Genomic DNA, 15,986 nt, shown 5'->3' with positions numbered 1-15,986 from the left:
CGTGTCAGCTGAGTGCAGGAAGACGCATATTTTTTCTGTTTGGTAAATGACCCTTCTTGGTGTTTAAAATCACGAGATGTTTTTGAGCTGATATATGAAAGCTAGAGCAGATGAAAATTAAGCACAAAACTCCTACTGGCCATTGACTAAGATTATCACCAATAACGACCAATACTCCTGTGTAAGTATTGAAACCGAAGCAGCAAAATAATAAATTACGTGGCTGGCTGTGTTGTGCATGAAAAGAACACATTTTTTGTTAAATTTTGTTTTGAATTTTCGGATATTTTATTTTATGACAATTTACATTTATTAAAAAGCTTTAAAGAGAATCAAGCAGGTAAAACCCAAACAGGTTTTTAAGGCTCTCCTACGTTTCAGACGTATATAACAACCTCTGGATAACTGGAAGACCAGAGGACTGATTCTTACTGCAACCAGCCATGAAGATTTTAGAATGAAATCTTTGACTCAGATGCAACCTACCTCCAAATTTCAAGTATACCCCGTGGCCTTCACACTCAGTGGCCATTACTCTCTGATTGTTCTAATGGGATATTTCCATTCCATCCCCTCAGGTATCCCCAAGCATGCTTTAGATCAGCGGTAGCCAACTGGTGGTCTTCGAGAAAATTTTGGTGGTCCATGGTAGGGTCAGAAAAACCACCCTGCTGGGGGGGCACACCGGCCAGAGCCATGAACCATGTCCCCTGTATGTATCCCAGGCTCAGGGCACTGGGCGGGTGGTGTCTCTGGACTTGCTCAGACTTGCGATGGGGGAGTGGGCAGTTCTGGCATCATGACGGCACTCTGAGGGCTGTTTCTTCTACTTTGAATGACCCACAGCTCTCTGCACATGTGCTGTCCGGAGTCCGTGAAATTAGTGGTCCGTGACATCCAAAAGGTTGGCGACCACTGCTTTGGATCATAGAGTTCCTTCATGGTACAAGAACTGTGATTGCAATGGTTGACAGCAGTGTGCCAGACTTCAGTGCTCCATTGCTACTAGTGCCCAACCTTTTTTATGCTGCCTGGTCGAGACTTAAGTACCAAAAAGAGTTTAATAAATGTTCAGCTATTCAGTGTTCTCCCCAGCCCCTTTTAGCTGGGTGCACCACCCGGAAATTTTCGTTGACCACCCCCCTGTTTTTGGGTGGTTACTAAAGAGTGAGGTCACAATACAGGGGCTGCCACCTGCTTACAATTTCCTACCACCCAGCTTAAAAAAATTCTGGGTTGAACACTGATTTATAGGTATAGATTCAGCAACTTTCTGGCACATTTGTTAAAACTAAATTCTTTATCTCTGGAATGCTCATTTAATCAAAATTTACAATTTGACATAATAGAGTTCATTTATGCAAGGGCAAACTGCCTATTTGCTAGAGATATAGCATTATTCACTCGTGGCTGTCTTCGGAGCTATTTACTTTGTTACATGTCCCCTAAATTCCAAAATGCTTTCTAGGGGATGATTTTGCCAGTAAAATGCTGAGCAGCCCAAATGTCTCAAAACCTTTTAAAACAAAGTGAATGAGGGTATTCCAAGCATTGGTCTCACCCTTCAGTTGAGTTCCCGGGAAAACCCTAAAGGCTTCGCAATCGGATCATTAAAAGGATTTACACCATAGGTGATTTTTTTATTATGTTTTGCATGGGGAATTTAGCACAATAAATAAGCAGACTTTTTGTACAATATCTGCGTTAAATTCTCCGGTATAGACTTACTTGCTACACCATGGAAAATAAGTCTGTGTATTCTAGCTTGTGTGCTCTGTGCATATTGCAGGGTGTTTTTTCTTTGACTCACACATTCCCAATGAGTGGCTTTACACTATTTTTTTTAAGACATTATGTTGCTGCCTGTCCGTCCTGCAATTTGTATCAGTGACAGGCTAATGTATGTGAAAACCAGTTGCAGAATGAAAGGCCAGCACACCCTATGATGACATTTGCAGATATTAACCACAATGTCACTTACATTATAGGACACAAATGGCTCCACAAGCCTTCAATGCTTCCCTGGTCACACTGTGAACATATAACCCTATTAAGCCATCTGTAAGATTTCTCTTCCGCACCTTCCCAGCTGTAATGAAAATTCAGTTTGTCCTTGTAGCTATGTTAATATCACATCTGATGTTCTATGTTAGAGGCAACAAAAAAAGCCTTCCAATTATAATCCAGCTGCCAAGTGGCGGCTAGATGCTGATGACATTTATACTGAAACAACTCTTACTGTGTCATTTAGAAAACATATTATAATTGAAATAGAAATAATCAGCTGGGTATCAACAAAAATGTTAAGAGTAAGTATGGGTACCCGGGTCACCTAAAGTGTACCTGTAATTATATTTCTGTGATAAAAAGACAACTAGACTAAGTGTATATAAAGCCAAAACGTTTCTTTCTTTAGTTTTTTTGGATAGAATAGGGATAGGTTAAGACCTTGTTGGACTTTCTTTTCCTTCCTGGGTCCCCTAGGGAATATTTCCCTTGTCCCAGGGACACAGCAGAGAGGAAAGAGGAGATCTTCCCAACATAAAGGGTTGTTCTTTTGTTGACAGATGTCATCAAATCAGGTTTGCACATTGGACAAAATCCCCTCATCCAGTGTCCTTTGATAACTCAAAATATTTTGGCTTTCCCCTTCATTTTCTGTACTGAAGCCAAAAGTCAAATGACATTTCTTAGATATGTATGTCCATATTTGTGTATTAGCCTTCTGGGTTGCTCTAGTCAATTACATATGGGTCACTACATGTTTTTTTTATGAAATATAGATCCCAGGGTTACTTTTAAAATAGCTTGTTTGATCTACAAACGTAATTAATGAAATGTCATCCTTCTATACTAAAAATAAAATATAAGTGCAACATTTTTATTTTTACAATCCACAATACCATAATGACTCTGTGGTCTAATTTTATTATGATGCATAGGGCACCCAAATAACCTATTCTGTGTTGTTGGCCAGGAACACAGAAAAAAATCAAAAGATTTTTTTAGACAATTTGCAATTATTTTCAAAGAATAATTGGGGGAATATGCAGTCCTCAGTTGCAGGTCTTTTTGTATAGCTGAAAGATATGGTCAGTTACCAACAACCGGTTCAGAATATTCATATATATATTTATATATAATAAAATTAATCTTGCCAACTGTAGCTTCTTAACCGAATTTTATTTTGAAATATATATATAGACACACACACACATGTATAGACCCGATTCACAGGCTCTAAGCGTGTATCCCTAAGACTAGCCATAGAATAATTGGCCAGGACATACATTTTTATTGTTCTGGCTGTTTGGTTGCTGTAGAGAAGTATGCCCTTGCTGGCCATATGCTAGGCTTATGCTTACAGCAATCGTGCTTGAAAAATCCACCCACAAGAGGTTTGTTGGAGTCAGAGCTGGTGGGCTTAGGCGCAGGGATGCTTGCATACATAATTGATGAGGCTGCCTTTCTTATTTTACAAGCGCCATAATGGACTGGAACATAATAAATGCTGGCGCTGGTTTATTGTGTGAATTTACAAGTCAGGTAGCAACCCCACTTAAACCCAAGTGTTCTGCTTCCTCCATTATACACTACATCTAAAGAAGATGGAAAAGACTGGATAATCAACTAAATCAGGTGGTCAGTTTCAAACTATAAGCCCTCACAATTGAAAAAAATTAATGTAAACTAATTCTGCAACACATTGTGCAAGATCTATTCAACAGCAATACTGTACAAACAGGAATAATACTGAATATAATTGTATTTTTACATACACACAACAGACCCTTTGCCATCCGGCAAATCTAGCAGCAAGGTGCGTTCTGGACTACATATAAATATGGACTGGACATGGAAATCTTCCTAATCTCACCTGTTGGAGATTAAGTCTACTGCAGATTTGGATATCCTTGGTGTTAGCTAAGTCAGTGTTTTTCAACCTTTTTTGAGCCACGGCACATTTTTTTACATTGAAAAAATCCTGCGGCACACCACAAATCAAAAATGTTACAAAATGACACTCTGTAGCTAATTATCTTGTCTCTATGAATAAACAAGGCAATGCAGCTACCTACTGCCACCCACTGTCGTAGAAGAGTATTACATTACTCTGCCAGTCACTACAGCACAGACACTCCACAATGGTAATTGGATAATTTCCCACGGTACACCTAAAGATCCCTCATGGCACACTAGTGTGCCGCGGCACAGTGGTTGAAAATCACTGAGCTAAGTAACTAATATAAGAAGTCAGAGTAAAGAAATGTTTCTCAGCCAGGGTTCCTCAAGAGGTTGCTAGGGATTCCTTGATTAATGAATAATTTGTGCCCCCCTGGCAAGTTTGTGAGACCAATGACCTTCTTGGCTGTCTGTAAGTTTGACATTCTACCCACTTGCCATCAATGTAAGAGATATTCTTCCCATCGACAACCACACTAATTTACTGTGATCTGTGGATCTAGTCATTATAGCAGGGCTTCCCTGAAAGCAATTCCAAGGGTTCCCCTACCTTAAAAAGTCAGGAAAGGCTGTAATAGAGGCTTTCTGTTAGATACACTGTAAAAAGTTGTGGAATTGCCTGCAGGTTCTACAATAGTTTTCATAACCTTAGGTTACATTCACACGTCAAATCTATGTCACTTGAAACCATAGCACTGTTTAGCTGTATGGAGAGGAGAGGGGGAAGATGAGCAGGAGGCAGCCTGCTTCATCCTCCTTTTAAGGAATTTAGAATTGTACTCAGCCATTGGCTTAGTGATTAACAACTGTGGATCACTAAATGATATCGAGAGTCCACTGTACACTTGCTAGATTTTCCCTGAGACAATCAAGAATGTTCATCTTGAGCATGCACATAGCTTAAATCTTATTTCTTGTAGTCTGTATTTAGGCAGAACTTGGCTTTTGTAGCACAATCCTCTGTTATCAGTGAAAACTTAAAATAACCCTGCTCAACAGATAATCAGACATGGGGATGTTTAGAATTCTATTGTGTAATAGGGCATGGCAAGAATCATCATACATGTGACCATTAAATGATCCAGTATGATGCCTGCTGGGTAATTATTTTATATAAATATATTGTTAGAAGCACCTATGGAGTCATGCATACAATTTTAATACTGGATCATCAGATGTCAGTGTGTAGAGAGCTGGTGCGTTAGAATATTTGTTTTGGAGATAGAATTGGCTCTCTGCACATCTCCACCTCCAAGCAATCGTGAAAGTATTTTTCAGACCTTTACCAACTCCTTGTGCAAATTCTTAGAAGTATTTCTTTCAAAATCGGCCATATCCTGTGTATTAAAGTTGATCCCATGGATTTTTGCTATCGGTGATGGCGGTGAAAAGCGGTGATTTATTCCCAAAGGTCCCAAATACTTGTGCGGAGCCAGAGCTACAATTGGCATGAGAAGTGAGCTTTACTGATTGCAGAACTTTAAGTCTGACAAAGCAGGTGGCAGTGTGAGACGTCTGTAATGAGACCACTGTCCTTACTGGCAGGGGACAGGCTTCTCTACTCTGGTTGTGGCTACTTTTGGGGAAAAAAACATGATCAGGAAGACTTAATTTTTTGTACAATGTATTTAGTAGAGCTCAGTTTGGCTTTACATAACACCACTCTTTTCCCACCATCAGCTTGTGACTAAATAATAAAAAGTATTAGTCACCAGATGAGCTCATTTGTTAGGTCCTACATCTTCCTTTCCCAAATTTAAACTACAGTACAGAGACAGTAACAGACTGATATTAAGTCAAATTGGGGAACTGCACTGCTTTCATTATAAAATATACGCCTCAATGGTTTAATAATAAATAGAGCTATACAGATTAGTGTGTATTTATCTGTCTGGAGTGCTTCTTTAATATCCAGGTATGGCTGAGACTTGTATGAAAATGCAGCGCTGTAGATCTTACTATCGTGCTATATAAAACAAAATTGTTTTAATTCATTCAGACAGGAAAAGGACAAGTCATTTACTACAATTTTAATAATTGAATTAATTATCCTAATACTTTGATTTTATGGTGAATTTGATATCCTTTCCTCTGGAGATGTGCTGATATTAGTTAAATGATTGAAAGCTAAATGAGGTCATTTCATAATGGACTTTTCTTAAGCACAACTAAAATATTAGGGAAATGCGACTGGCCTTTGCTGCCTTAATTAAAAGGTTTTGCTTAAACTCAGATCAACCAATTGGAGATCTTTGCTTTTACAAACAGGCTAGACTATGAAAAGTAAAATCTGACTGGTATTTTTTTTTGTATTAGCATTTAGCTGTTCTTTTATTTGTCTTTTATATTTTATTAAAAATATGTTTGTTTTCCTTATAGCTACCTAGACAGCTTAGATCGGATCGGAGCAGCAGATTACCAACCTACAGAACAGGATATCCTGCGAACCCGAGTGAAGACCACTGGCATTGTAGAAACTCATTTCACCTTCAAGAACCTCCATTTCAGGTTGGTGGGGTAGCTAAGATTCAACACATTGTGGTGTCTGCTAGAACTATAAAATAATTGGGAAGTTTACAGAAACTGAAGCACAGAGAGACCGGGCTAAATAGGGGCAGTGTGCTGTGATCAGACATTCGCATCCTATAGTATCTTATAATCAGAAATTTACTGCAACTGGTTGTAGATTTTACAATGGCATTCACCCTATTGGTACCCTAAGGAAAAAAAGCACATAAGGGGCTTAACATGACCGAGAGGAGGTTTCACATCTGAACCATCACAACTAGATTGATCCTGGTGGTTTGAACCTTTGTGCACTTAGGGTACAACATGCATTATGGTGCCCATCCTCGAAGGCACCCCAACAAATATACATACATAGACAAAAGAAATGTCCCTAACCCTTAGCGTGCTGCAGCTAAGAAACATTGGCAGTGCCTTGGATAGGAAGAAGGAAGGTGCAGAAGATTGCACCCACTAATGTGAATGGAGCCTTAGCCCCGATTCACCTTTATGGGGCCACATAGAGGTTCATTTAACTAAATGGCTGCCATTCAGTCAGAATGGGTACCATGCCACTGCCTACCACACCACAGAGCACAAAAAGGACTTAAAAATTTGGCGCCTGGCTCCATCAGGGTTCCATTCAGACCCACCATAGCATAAAAAAACTTAATGCTTCGGCTTTATTTGATTGGCCGCTCCAACTATTTTAGTCAGCTGAACAGTGAATTGGTCAAACATTAATATTAGTGGTCAGGATAGTGACCAAAAGCTAAGAAGGGGATCAGTTGTATGAACCCCTTTATTTTCACATATACTTTTTTCGTGACTGGTTTTCTTTACTAACACTGCACAACAACGATTTTAGTACTGGGAATAACACATGTGATTTACATGATATCGAGTGTGCTGATTCCAAATCTGAACTCAGAGTTTGCCAATCACGTACACATTTTAGGTTATAGACTTGCTATAGCTGTTCAAATGGTTGGTAATTCGGTAATGTATTTTTACTTGGGAACATAACAGTTGCAGCTACCACTATGCCTGCTGCGGCCTCAGCTAAATCCCGTGCGCCTGGGCATGTCTGGGAAAGTCAGTGAGCTGACGTCAGAAATAGGTATATAAGGCGAGATGGACCAAGGGCTTGACTCTAGTGTGAAGCCATCTTATTGTATAGTACAGCTAGGCCATAGTGAGTCAGTTTTGAGCTAAAGAAGAGTAGGTGCAGCCTTGTTAATAAAGCAGACAATTTTTGCTACATTTGTGGCAAATTTCCCTGTGTAAACCACGCAAGAACCCAACCAAGAGGGTGAGATTTGTTACAAGTATTACTTTGGATGTGAAACGGGAAATCAGGATACAAGCTGGACACCTCATGTCTGCTGTCAGGTGTGTTAACGTTGGCTTAACACAATGGTTGAATGAGAAAAGGAATAAAATGCCTTTTGCTGTGCCTATGGTTTGGCATAAGTCAAAAGGCCATCACTCGGAATGTATGAGTAAAATTGCTGGGTTTTCAAAGAAGACTAAGTTAAAAATCGTCTATCCCGATTTGTGAATCTGCTCTGAAGCCAGTGCCACATGATGCAGAGAATCCAGTGCCAGTCCCTCCTACATCTGTTACCGTTACTGACAGTGACATGTCAGATGAGGAACAGGAGGATGATGTCTCTAAGTTAATGAATGTTATGAACCCCAATTTGAAGAGAGTAAGCCACATTTTATAAGCCAATCAGATTTAGATGATCTATTAAGGGACCTGTTTTTGTCAAAAGAGAAGTCTGAACTGTTAGCCTCCAGATTAAAGGAGTGGAATTCGCTACAAGTAACGACAACTTCACACTTTTGTGATTGTCACACAACGATCATCACACAAAGTTGGCTGGTTATTACAAGCTGGAAAACGACATTTGCATCTGTACCGACGTGAGTGGTCTGATGATAGGTTGCGAATACATACCAGAGCAGTGGAGATTGTTTATAGACTCGAGCAAAGCAAGTCTAAAAGCTGTATTGCTGCATAAAGGTTCTTGTTTCTCTTGCTCATGCTGAGGGAATGAAAGAGACATACAAATTCATGAAGGTCATTTTGTAATTGATCATTCAGGACACAAGTGGAACGTTTGTGGTGACCTGAAGGTGGTGGCACTCATTCTTGGCCTGCAGTTTGGATATACAATATATATGTGCTTTTTCTGCCTGTGGAACAGTCGTGATGACAGCAACCATTACAAAGTGAAAGAATGGCCACCCAGACCTGAACACACTGTTGACCAGTACAACGAGAAGCATAAATCACTCATTGATCCACAAAAAGTTTACCTTCCGCCACTTCATATTAAACTTGGAATAATTAAAAACTTTGTTGTTGCAATGGATCGTGATGGTTTGAGTTTTTAGTATCTGAAGGACAAGTTTGGAAAAGTTATAACAGATGCTAAACTGAAAGCAGGCATTTTTGTTGGTCCCTAAATCTGCAATTTGATGCGTGATGCCACATTCAGAGACAAACTCAACCCACTTGAACTTGCTGCTTGGGATTTATTTGTTATTGCTAGTTGCACAAAACTTTCTGGGCTACCAGCGAGCTGAAAACCATGCTGAACTTGTGAACAACATACTAACACCATACCATCAATTTGGCTGCCGAATGTCACCTAAAATTAATTTCTTACATTCCCATCTGGACTTATTCCCACAAAATTTGGGCCATGTGAGTGATGAACAATGGGAGAGGTTCCACCAGGACATTTCTGTTATGATAACAAGATATCAAGGCCTGTGCAACCCCAACTTGATGGGCGACTTCTGCTGGTTTCTGCAACGGGAGACAGCGGGGAGGCACAAACGCAAAAGCAAGTGCCTGAAACACTTCTGAAGTGTACATGTGTGTTGAACAAGGACTCAAGTGAATTATGTGTACATAGTAACTGCAGAACGAGGGAATGTAGCTAATCGCGTCTATACGCATAGTTACCTTATGATTCTGACCTTCTAGGCAAAATATTACTTTAGATTTGGATTCAGTGCACTTGATTTAGTATAGGACACATGGATTAGACCAAGTAGCAGACAATATTTATATTTTTGTGATGCAGTGTATAATTATCCCTTACTAAAAACTCTTTATGCTGCTGATTTCTATAGGTACCCTAATATTAACGGGGAACTATCAACAAAAAAAAAAAAAATGACATCTTTATAAGTGGAAAGCTGTTTATCCCTTTGCGTTCCTAGTCCAGTCAGTCCCACTCTGGAACAAAGTACGGGACAGCTTGGGACTGACTGGACTAGTAGCGGCCAATGGGCTCCGCCATCTTCTTTCTCTTATTCCAGTTTCATATTCCTGCATCACCTGATCTTGGGCTGTGCAGATCCAAAATTGGATGACGCGCCTTCTCTAAAATCATTCGTGAGAGTGGCATTTTTTACATGGGGCTTTGGAAGAAAGCCCCTTCTGCACATGGGATAGGTGATCTATGTTTCCCAGGAAGCTGAAGGTTTCCTATTCAGTCAGACGCGGTGGGGTCTCCCCTTAAAAAAAAAAAAAAAAAGCCACCCTAATGATGGGATGTGTTAAGCATTTTTCTTTCAAAACTGCCCTATTGTATATTAATCTGCCCTTCAAATACCATCCAGACAACCAACACTCCTAACAAAAACTGAAATTGGTGTCTGATATTTTGGAGCGCCTCAATTTAGGATTTATTCCTTTCCCGACCTCCTCCCTGTCATGTAAAGCCCTCCTTGTCTTTAATTCCTAGGAGTGCTAATGTGGTGAATGTCATTTTGCTTAAATTGAGAAGGCAAGTTTTTAATTTAGGCTCCACATTTATGACATGTAAGATCTCCCTAACAAATGTAGTATTTGCGGACACAGGATAATATTTTTCTAAGAGATTTATCCTATCTGACATTGTTGTAAACTTCATTAGTGAAGAGTAATCTCCTTTGATGGCCACATTAACTTATCTTAATGTTCTATAAAAATGTCCCCTAAATAATCTTCACTGGAGCACTTTGTACAAAATAAGACTATACAGAATGGATTATTGCATCAAAGTAACACAGAGAACAAAGTATTCATTGTGATTAGTTCTTGTCCTTCAGTGCACACAATCAGTGGCTCCCTCTAGTGGTCCCTACATGAGTAACCATTTCTATCTTGTGTGCTAGACTCTGCCCAGCTGAGCAGGAATGGAATCCTAATATAATTTAATTGCGTGGCAAACATTGCTGCGTTCTGTATGAATATGCTGAATTGTTGTTCTTTTTAAATAAAAGCTACTGCATTAATTGAAAGGGTTCTTGCAGTGTATACTTTCAAATGAATTTATTTAAAATAAAATGTACTAAAAGGAATGAGATTTAGGAGGAAAATTATTGGAGTTTGTACTGGAAATTTTGGTCGGGCTATCTTACTTCTGATATCCGTCATAGACTTAGAGGGTTAGGCCAGAAAACAGGCAATGCCATAGGGGCAAGGACATGCTCCTATAATGACCATTATAATGATAAATGTAATGACCATTATTATTAGCTCTATGGGCATACCAGTGCATAGAAGGTGAGAGGCATTTTGTTAGGAAGTGTCAGCTGATTAATTCCGTTTAAAATGAGAATAGACTTGAAAGGATCCCTCCAATCAAATACTTTGATAATTTATTTTTATGAAAGGGTAATATCAATCTGAACTCTCATTCTTCTCCCATATATCTACATAGATCAGATATGCAAGGTGGGGGGAGCCTGGAACATTATTTTTTTTATTATTGTTTAACTGTTGGAGCAGGGATTTTACTATATCTTTCCATCTGAGGTCCTCGTTAGCAAACTATACGTTGCATCAGTCATACATAGACAAATATTTATTTTCAGTAGAATAAACTTGCAAAACTTAAAATTAACAGATATAAAAATGGTTAAACACTAACAACTGTGCAAGTATGTGTTGTCTGATGTCACATAGTTACTCTGTTAGTCAGGTTGAAAAAAGTTAAACCACTAGGGAAATAAACATATCTCAGATATAAAACCCTATGGACATAGCTGATCCAGAGGAAGGCAAAAAAACCCTGGTACAATTTGCTCCAACAAAAATTCCTTCCGGTTTGCATGAAATGTTTCTTTTCCCAGGCTGTTTGATGTCGGAGGACAACGATCAGAGCGAAAGAAGTGGATTCACTGTTTTGAAGATGTGACAGCAATCATTTTCTGTGTTGCTCTGAGTGGGTACGATCAAGTTCTTCATGAAGATGAGACTACGGTGAGTGTTATATTAAATACTGCCAAATTAGATTATTGATTTGCATTTCTAAGGTTATAGCGATCATTTGGTTATAAGAGGATGATTGCACTGGTTCACTAGGGTTGGATATATTGGCAGTTGTCGGGTCACTGCTATGGATGTTAACATAATGATGTGCCAACATGATATTCAGTGTTGTGATTTTTTAACCAGACTAACCATTTGTGTATGCTACCATTAACCAAATTACATCTCACCCCCACTAAGATTTATTGGTTGGAAGAACTTTTTATTATTACATACAGGTTGTATCAGCAGGGAAATGTTGGTAACAGTTCGCAAATATGGGTTTTCAATTTGCCCAAAACTCTGCTAACATCCGTGGATCCTCGCTGTAAATAATCCAGGTATCATGTTGTCGCCACTGCCAGATAGTCGTATGACTAAATGCTCCCCTTTTTGGATAACATGCTCAGACAACATTCTGCATAAGGTTGTATGCTTTGCAGGCTGATCCTCTGACCTTTTTACTACATTATTATATATTATCCTTTTAAATAATTTGTTATATAAATCTGTGTGGAATATATTAACAGTATGGTTATATAAATGTATACAGTATTACTTGGTAAAGGACAATGAACCTACATTTGTTATCTTCCAGTGCAAATTATATGATTTTAATGCTCTAATATCAGCTCGGTAAAAGATTTATGTTGATTGGTTGCTGTGAAGTACTACTTGTTTCATATTTTGTTTGTACTTGCCGAATAAGCATGAGACATACCTGTAAGTAAGGGAGCCCCAACACCAAAATGACCATCGGAAAGCACTTCAGGCAGAATGTGTAGATGTGTGCAAAAGGGCGATGATGTGTTTCCATCTTACCAACTATATTGGTTCCAGTATGGTCATGTGTTTTTCCCAAGCTGCACATATTGACCCTTTTAAAGGTTTTTATTTGTAGTAAACCAACCTAAGGTCGTTGGAATTAATATTGGTCGTTGGAATTGGAATATTTGACAACCTGCATATTTGCACATGGCACTTCTTTGTTTCCTGACAAGCAGGGAGCTACAACCTGTTTTCCCTTCACAATTCAGGGTATCACCATATTGTCCCCTTTATCTACTTCTGAAAGTAAGTTGCAGTGTATTAGTTACTCCATTTTATTTCAGGCATTGAGCTGAAAACATTCCTTCCCTTACTAGGTTAAAGTTATTACAAGTACAAATAATTTGTGCCACCAGCTGAAACTTTAGGTTCCTTTTTATGTTTCACAAGTTTTCACAGAGTTTTAAGTAACATACCGGTTTACTGGCTCAGTAGCTGATGCTGACATTTCAGAAAAGTATAAATCATGAGAGCAGTTACTTAAAAAAAAGGCAAAGTCTGAGGTTTCACTCTAACAAATTATCAAAGCAGAAAGACTTGGTGCTGCCTTTAAAGATAATCCATAGTAGTCCCCGAATACTCTGTTGTGTGTTTGTTAAGCACTGATCTCATATATGGTTACATAGTAGGTTAGGTTGAAAAAAGACTTAAGTCCATCAAGTTCAGCCACTAGGGAAATAAACATATCCCTGATATAAAACCTTATGAGACATACTTGGTCCAGAGAAAAGCAAAATAAAAAACCCTGGTACAATTTGCTTCAACGGGAAAAAAAAGTCCTTCCTGATTCAATTAGGGAATCTGATGTTCCCTGGATCAACAGTCACTCTTATTTTTACTTTAAAGCCTTAATACCCAGTTATATTCTGTGCCTCTAGAAAAACAATCTCTCCTCATATCTGAGCTCCTCCATTCCTTTTATTAGTTTAGTTGCCCTTCTCTGCACTCTCTCCAATTCCACAATGTACTTTTTGTGACCTGGTGCCCAAAACTGGACTGCATATTCCAGATGTGGTCTGACCAATGCTTTGTACAGGGGCAGGATTATGTCTCCATCTCTGCAGTCTATTCCTCTTTTAATACAAGAAAGTACTTTATTAGCTTTAGATATTGCAGCTTGGCATTGCATGCTGTTATTAAGTCTATGATCTACCAGAACCCCCAGATCCTTTTCCATTTCTGACTCCCCCAAATGTATTCCCCCTAGACAGTATGAAGTATGCATGTTGTTACCCCCCAAGTGCATAACTTTACATTTTTCTATATTAAATGTCATTTGCCACTTGGCTGCCCAATCAAACAGTACATCCAGGTCTGCTTGTAGATTATAGACATCCGGTATGGACATAATTCCATTACATAGTTTGGTGTCATCTGCAAACACAGAAATTGTACTTTTAATCCCAAACTCTATATGATTTATGAAGCTGTTAAATAGTAAAGGTCCCAACACTGAACCCTGGGGTACACCACTAATAATCTTAGACCATTCAGAGTATGAATCATTAATTACAACTCTCTGGATGCGATCTTTAAGCCAGTTCTCTATCCATTTACAGATTGACCTTTTTAAACTTATTGACCCTAACTTGCATATTACCATCTGTGGGTTACAGTGCCAAATGCTTTAGCAATGTCCAAGTACACTATATCAACTGCTACTCCACTGTCTACCTGTTTACTTACTTCCTCATAAAAAGAAAGTAAATTTGTTTGACAACTTCCACCTTTCTTGAAGCCATGCTGACTATGACTTATAATAATATTTTCTAGCAGAAACTCCTCTATATGGTTCTTTCAAACTCTCTAAGACCTTTCCGACAATGGACGTTAAACTAACTAAACTAAGGGGTTACACATAAATATATAAATACACACATATGTTATACGTGTACTATATGTGTTACATCTGTAATTAATGAATTTATATAAATACATTATGCACAGGATGCACAGACTCTTTTGCATAGGATGTCTAGGCAACATGGCACAATTCAACAAATACAGTCATACTGTCTGCTGCACACATCTTAAATCATTCTGAATCAGCTCTTTGTCATCTGTCACTGGACAAATTCTAAGAAGGTTTGAAAAGTACATGGTCAATATTACATTTTGCAACATGTATTTTAAAGGTTTAAAATAAAAAAGGAAGTCACTTGGTTCTAGATAAGTAGGTATATGGCTCTATAGGTTTACATTTATACACAGTTTTGTGAATAAGCCTTTAAAAGGCAACTGTACTTTTACAGTAAACTTCTCAAGTCTGTCCCTCACTCATCCTGGACTAACCTGCACAGCACCCCTCAATCACAGCTTCTTATGTACCTCTGTACCAGGGCTATGTCCTGTGCAATATTTTTTCTTCTCAGGAAAACATTTTTGTTTCTCACCTTTCCTATGCACTCACAAACTTTTATGGGGCTGAACCAGGCACTGAAGCTTCCTTCCCAATGTGTCCCTGTTCAAGTCTATGAGGTTTGCATATGCAGCTGGTGCTAAAAAAGGGATTTCTGCCCAAGTTGAAGAATGCATTACATAGTAGAGAGCTCTGCTATAGAGGCAAAAAAGAATCTGCGGTGAAGGTTGTTAACATAGGTTAGTTTAGAAGGTATCGAGATAAGAGAAGCAGGTAATTTGAAAGTACATTTGTTTATAAGCACATTACTAGTACTTTCAAACCTCTGCTTTTTTTTTTTTTGTGCCTTTCTTCATTTCCTATCAAGTTAAAATGGAACCCTATGAAAGAAATGTTTGCTAGAAAGCCCACCATAAATGTAGATGTAATCTTTATTTAAAGCCGACCTAAGCTCAACATTTTCACTTTGCATAAAAGGGTAGACAACCCTTATTTGTAAAGGAAAAATGTTATTTATTTTTTCTTTTTTTAAGTGCAACACGCTTTCAGTCTTAATCGCTTAAGGAGGCTCTGAGTGCTCCTTCCGCGCATGCCCTAATCTCAGACATACGCAGAGGGGAAATTTTTTCTATTAGGGGAAAGAGATGCCGATCTCACACAAGCTCAGTGAGATCGGCTCTTTTTTACCCCCCATTTTCACAGCGGGCTACAACACCCGATGTCGCATCTGCGCAGTGCATGATTGGGCGACGTGCCAAGAAGACCGAAGAAAAGGACGGAAGAGGAGACTGAAATTGGCAACGAGGAGGAATTCCATTGACGACGCGGGGCCGGATCGCGGGAAGGACCAGGGCCATCAAGGGACCCGCGGGAATTAAGGTAAGTGTAAATTTTTTTGTTTTCTGTTTACTTCCCCTTTAAGGATTTATATATTATACTTAAAAGTTGCTTCTAACTTTTTTCCTGCTTTCCCTTCTGACTAATCTGTGTATAATATATATATATATGTTGTAT

At 38.8% G+C, this 15,986-nt stretch overlaps 1 protein-coding gene across 3 annotated transcripts in view; it reads left to right on the top strand.

Moving 5' to 3' along the window:
• The window catches only part of GNAO1 (G protein subunit alpha o1), a 74,790-nt gene that overhangs the window by 39,414 nt on the left and 19,390 nt on the right, over window positions 1-15,986 (top strand). For all 3 annotated transcript variants that reach the window (XM_072422848.1, XM_072422850.1, XM_072422849.1), the window contains 2 exons: window positions 6,343-6,471; window positions 11,608-11,737. In XM_072422848.1, coding sequence (XP_072278949.1) covers window positions 6,343-6,471; window positions 11,608-11,737 — 259 coding nt within the window. The remainder of the gene's footprint in view (window positions 1-6,342; window positions 6,472-11,607; window positions 11,738-15,986) is intronic.

Source organism: Pyxicephalus adspersus, chromosome 9, assembly GCF_032062135.1.
Source record: "Pyxicephalus adspersus chromosome 9, UCB_Pads_2.0, whole genome shotgun sequence".
Lineage (NCBI taxonomy): Eukaryota > Metazoa > Chordata > Amphibia > Anura > Pyxicephalidae > Pyxicephalus > Pyxicephalus adspersus.
Note: the sequence above shows the minus strand (reverse complement) of the source record. Positions and strands in the feature narration are given on the sequence as shown.